The sequence below is a fragment of the Triticum dicoccoides genome, chromosome 3B, assembly GCF_002162155.2.
Source record: "Triticum dicoccoides isolate Atlit2015 ecotype Zavitan chromosome 3B, WEW_v2.0, whole genome shotgun sequence".
NCBI lineage: Eukaryota > Viridiplantae > Streptophyta > Magnoliopsida > Poales > Poaceae > Triticum > Triticum dicoccoides.
Genome location: NC_041385.1, coordinates 606,288,114 through 606,293,980, shown reverse-complemented (window position 1 = coordinate 606,293,980; position 5,867 = coordinate 606,288,114). Strand labels below are relative to the sequence as shown.

The 5,867-nt window shown below is 53.0% G+C and overlaps 1 protein-coding gene across 1 annotated transcript in view; it reads left to right on the top strand.

Moving 5' to 3' along the window:
* The first annotated feature begins 2,605 nt into the window (after positions 1-2,605).
* LOC119277397 (probable LRR receptor-like serine/threonine-protein kinase At1g06840) overlaps positions 2,606-5,867 on the top strand; it is a 19,834-nt gene continuing 16,572 nt past the window's right edge. Inside the window, exons 1-3 of the mRNA XM_037558680.1 lie at positions 2,606-3,012; positions 3,912-4,013; positions 4,454-4,601. Coding sequence (XP_037414577.1) covers positions 3,914-4,013; positions 4,454-4,601 — 248 coding nt within the window. The 5' untranslated portion in view covers positions 2,606-3,012; positions 3,912-3,913. The remainder of the gene's footprint in view (positions 3,013-3,911; positions 4,014-4,453; positions 4,602-5,867) is intronic.

Sequence of the window (5,867 nt, the reverse complement as noted above, 5' to 3'; positions counted from 1 at the left end):
CCTTTCCCCTCCTAGTAGGAGTAGGAAAGGAGGAGTCCTGCTCCTACTAGGAGGAGGACTCCTCCTCCTGGCGCGCCCACAAGGGCCAGCCGGCCTCCCCCCTCCCTCCTTTATATACGGGGCGGGGGGGGGCACCCCAGAGACACACAAGTTGATCTACGGATCGTTCCTTAGCCGTGTGCGGTGCCCCCCTCCACCATATTCCACCTCGATCATATCGTCGCGGAGTTTAGGCGAAGCCCTGCGCCGGTAGAACATCATCATCGTCACCACACCGTCGTGCTGACGAAACTCATCCCCGAAGCTTTGCTGGATCGGAGCCCGGGGATCGTCATCGAGCTGAACGTGTGCTGAACTCGGAGGTGCCGTACGTTCGGTGCTTGGATCGGTCAGATCGTGAAGACGTACGATTACATCAACCGCGTTGTGCTAACGCTTCCGCTTACGGTCTACGAGGGTACGTGGACAACACTCTCCCCTCTCGTTGCTATGCCATCACCATGATCTTGCGTGTGCGTAGGAAATTTTTTGAAATTACTACGTTCCCCGACACTTTAGGCCTAGCCTCCATCGCAATTTTTCAATCCTCAAAGACACTTGTCTAGTCTCACAAAGGAAGACTAGCTTGGGGTTATTGGCTTTTGAGAGGGCCAAAACCTCATGAACTGTCCAGCGCCCCCCCTCCCCCCCGGCAGTTCCAAGAAAGGATATTCATTGCATCCGACGGTCCTCCTCGAGGGAGGCCGCCGATGTATCATTGGTATCATTATCCTTTGTGAGTTTTGCCCGCTTACTGCTTGAAGAGCTACTAGTAGGTGAGTTACCCTTGCCAAGATCGTTCCCACTACCGTCGGTAATGGCAAGTACTGGCTTCGGGGAGCCAGGGTTTCTATTTACATCCACCAGAGCACTATCCATGTTCAACCTCTTCCTTGCATCCCTATCCACTTCCATCCTAGCCCCTGAGTGTTTCAAGGGGCTTGTCGTTGTGTCCAACGTTTTCGGGTCAATCCCTTTCTGACTAGGGTATGGAGTACCTGCAGGGCTGCCCTTCTTCTCCGGTTGACGAGGACCGGACGACTTACCCTGATTGGGATCTAACCTTGATCTGTTCGGGCCATCAGCATATAGCCAATCCCCATACTTGAGCTTTTTTTTCATCATGAACTCCCAGCCCACACTCCTTGTGCTCATGACCAATCAGACCACAAACCTTGCAGAACCGAGCCAATTTCTCATAACGTACCAAGTAAACCTGCCGCTCCTTGGCACGGACAATGCTCATAAACTTTGTAAGGGGCTGTTGGATATCATGGTTCACCCTCACCCTTACGTAGTCTCCACGGGTATTCCCATTCAGGCGCATCTCCAGAATTTCACCAGCCCCCTTCAATAGTTTCTCAACGATGTTTTCCTTACAAAAGGGGTCTGACAGCTTATGGACCTGAAGCCAAATCGGCATATGGACGAACACAACGTCCTCAGCTCTACTGAATCCATCATACGGGCATAGCAGCACCGCCATGTTGCGAAAGAGTCATGGCCCCTGCATCATTCTGCGTTCCCAATCCCCCAAGCAAGAAGCTTAGACAACAAATCTATTAGGACCAACAGGCCAGAACACCAGTTGCGCAGGGTTCCAAGCAGCCCTCATATCCTTGTAGAAGGCAGATGGAGAGAAGTTTTTCTCGATATGAACCCTAGCCAGGGCTAGCCATCGAACGCTTTCCTTGATCTCCGGGTCATCCTCATCAATTTCCACATCATTAAACTCTTCGTCATTGAGATCAAGTTGATCGAAGAATTCTTCCAGATTAGGGTTTGCCGCCGCCGCCGTGCCGCCGCTCGTGGTCGAGTTGGCATCCGCGGGAGAAGCCATCGTAGTGCAGACTAGGGAACCACCAACGACGCAGGCCGACGTCTACGTAGATCGCTAGAGGGATGAACTCAGGGCGACCGAATCTCCATAGAGGAAGAAAAACCTAGCCGCGGGAGCGTAGGGGAAAAAGAAAGTTGCATATGATAAGAGATTGCAATCAAAGGACCGCTTTCCCGCACCTCATTTTCGAGCGGTTTAAAACATGGATTGACATAGACCTCATCTTTAATTTACTTTTTGTACCGTGAAGGCGCAACTTCTCCGCAATCCGCAGTGCAACTTTTGTTGCACCATCGGCGTCACCTCAGCAGCCACATCGCACATATATCAGACCGTCCATCCCATCCCAAGAACAACCGTGTCGCCGTCAAAAATAAAAAAAGTAAAAAAAAATAAAAAAAAAAGGGAGAGCAGCCGTGTGGAGAGCGCAGCGCTACTAGTCAGACCGAGGTCAGCATGGCAACCACAGGAAAAATCACCACCAACCAACCAGGCCAAAACCATGGCCCGGCCCCAACCCGTCGCGTCGGATGATGGCACGGGTGCGAACGGGAGAGGCAACCGCAACAATCCACCCCGACACTTTCTCCCTCGAGGAAACGAGAGATTTGCGTGGGGGCACCGGGCACGCGGTCCCGGCAAGGCAATCCAGGCTTCCGGGAGGTTTGAAAGTCCAACCCCGAGCCATATCGGCACGGGCAGCAGCGGTCGCCCACCCGTTGAACCGCGGCGGACGCCTCCTCCCTCCTTCCTTCCTCCTCCGCGCCACCCCGACGCTACCACAGTCAATAGAATAAAGCCGCGCGAATAAACTACTGGCGCTGCTGCTTACTAGTAGTGCCAGCAGTGGCACCGGTCAAGGCCCTTCGCTCCTCCTCTCGCCCCCCTCCCACCTGTTCGTCGTCCGAGCCCCACCAACCCACTCGCTCGCTCGCCGCTGGCCGTGCCCCGGACGCCGCAATCGTGAAGGAGCGGGTGGAAAGCGCCGCTGGGCGGCAGCAACAGTGGCTTACAAAAGGCGGAGGCCCCCCTTTCCCTAGCGGGTAGCAGTCGCCGTCGGGGAGGGAGCGTCCGCGTCCGCATTTGCTCGCCCGCGCCCGACCTCTCCGGTCGCCGTCGCCGTCCTCGGCCAGGTATCCATCCGCCATCCCGCCCGCCGTCCTCCTCCTCCTCTCTGCTGTGTCGGCCGAGCTGCGCTGAATCAATTCAGTTCAATTTGCTGTTTGGGAGTGGGGTTTGAGGCCGGTTTCTTCGGTTGGTTTGTTACTGTCTCTCTTCCCCTCTGCAATTCTTTCTTCGCGATTTTTCTGCCGGGGAAAGGAACTCACTGAATTTCCGGTCGCGAGTTCGCTACAGTTTTTTTTCCCCTTCAGAGTAAAGTTTCAGTCTGCAGGTTAAGGTTACAGTTTTGTTTCCCCTCTCTTCTTCTTCTTCTTCTGTCCATTCATCATAGTTTTCTTGGTTCCTTCTCATTTTTGGATTCTCGTATTTTTCCATTTCCACCTTCCATTTTTTCAAAGGTAATCTATCCGTGTGTGTCTGTGTGTGTGTGTGTGGAAACTGAAAACTAACAAAGTAACTTTGGGAGATGCCGGTGATATCAAGGCCAATACTTTGCGGAAACGTGCATGCTCTTGCCGTGACAAAATCCACCTGCTTTTAGCCCTTTGTTTTACCACCCACTCTGTTTACCTTGTGCGCATACGCGTCATCGACCTTATTAGCACGTCGGCTCCAAGTCTGGATTGCTGATTAGGATGGTCTTGTTGTCACTGTCAATGCTTTAATTATATTCACCCGCGGTGTTTAACAATTAGTAGTATGCGAGTTGCCTTATTTTTCTCTGGTCAATGAAAGAGAGTTGCTTCATTTTGATCAACCCTCCCTCCGGGCCAAAGCAGAGCTGGGTCAGGCACGTTGTTAGTATTTGTTCTTAGAATCCGGTTCTGTCGAAATGCTTTCACAACTTGCTTCTTCGGAGGCATCAATCTTTTGCCACTGATACCAAGCTGCTCCTAATTCTTTTGAACAGACATGGCCAGCTTCGGAGGGTTCCCGTATGCGGCAATCCTGCTTGTTTTGTGCATTCTCCATGTGGACGTCGTAAGGGGACAAATCACTCACCCTACTGAAGGTAACCTCTCTAGTTGTTACTTGGAAATTGCTCATCCCAGAAAAGAATTTGAATTGGCTCCTGATTGGTCACTGTCAGCTTATCGAAGCATCGGATCCCTTTAACTTCTACATGCCTTGCCTGCACAGATTTAATTAGATTTATTTGTTTGTATGTTTGGACATATTGAAAGTACCTTTGAAGAGCTCATTCTTCTCATCTTGTGAAGATTGCACTTATGCGATGTATACTCCAGTAGTATTCAGTTATGCTGATGAACTAATCAAACTAGTTCACAGACTGCACCCTAACCATACATATAGCTCTCAGTGATACACATATTATTCTATTAGTAGTTAGTAGCCTAGTGGACATGAGTTTAACTACATGATGATTTTTGTTGAGATCACACATTAATATTATCCTGCTGAAGACTAAATAATTGTCTCTTTTACATGCAGTAAGTGCTCTCAATGCTATCAAAGACAGGTTAATTGATCCTATGAACAAGCTGAAGAAATGGAATAGAGGAGATCCATGCACATCAAATTGGACAGGAGTCATCTGCCACAAGATACCCAATGATGCATATCTTCATGTAACAGAGCTGTATGATTGACACACCATCCTTATTTATACCGCACTTTCCTTTTTTTCTCCACCATGTTAATGGTTACCCACAAAAAAGGTATTCCGTGTACTTGTACAGTGAGCCCTCTGCTGAAGCAACTAATCTTGCAAGTCGTAACAAACTGCTGCTCACAAATAATAGCAACAACCACAAAAGGATCTCCCAAGTTAAATTATGACTGAAATATCAATCGTTGTTACCTAGAGATCTTCCACATCTCCAATTTTATTTGAAGGATATTACCGAAAAAGGGTTTCCCCCCGCTTTGTATTACAAAGCACCAACACCGATACATAGGAATGCTCGGGCGAGAAGCACAACAAGCCCAAAGGAAAGAGAAAGAACAAAGAAGAAGAAAGAAATGCCAACAACGGCAGCGCGACAAAGCGCGGATGACCCGCCACCGCTGCGCCCTCCGAAATTGACCCACCACAGACCCAGGATCCAACCCGCCGCGTACCAAGCAGCACCTCCAGCAAGGGATGCGACGTCGACGACGCTGCTGCCCGGACGTGTCCTAGGGTTTCCCCCGGCACGCGAAAGGAAGTGGGGGATGGATACATCCGACACCCTCCAAGAAGGGATGGTGGCAACCTCAGCTGTCACCACATCGGAGACGGAAGAGAGCCGGCAAGGGATTTCTCCCGCACTCCAAACCCCACCGCCCAACCAGGCCGGAACCAACCAGCCACCTCGCCGCCCACCAGCATGCGCCACCGCGGTCTTGACGCCACCCACGCCGCCTCACCGAGATCACCACCACGAGGCCAAGAGGATGGAGAGAGACGCACGAGGCAACAGGAGCAGTGGCACCGGAGCCACGTGGGAGGGAACTACCTCCACCGCCATCATGCGGGAGGCCGAGTCTCCGGCACCGTCGCGGTCGCCGTCCGGACGCAGCAGCAGGGCATACCAGGCCACCCCTGGCCCGGCCAGGCCCGATTTGGGCCCGTAAAGCCCCGCCGGCCACGCTGCAGCAGGGCGGCACCAGCACCGCCAACATCCACCCGCCCATCGCCGCTCCCCTGCCTCCCGGAAGCCACACCGACGACCCTCCCTGCCGCCGGCCCGCCCAGACCCAGTTGGGGCTCGAAGGGCCCAGATCTGGGCCGAGCAGGCGCCGCCAGATCGCATCGCCGCGCCGCCCCGCCGCCAACGGCAGCGCCGCCGCCCAGAAGATCCCCCGCCACCACGCCGGAGAGCACCGCCGCCGTGCCGGACCGCCGCCGCCTGGGAGCACCCCG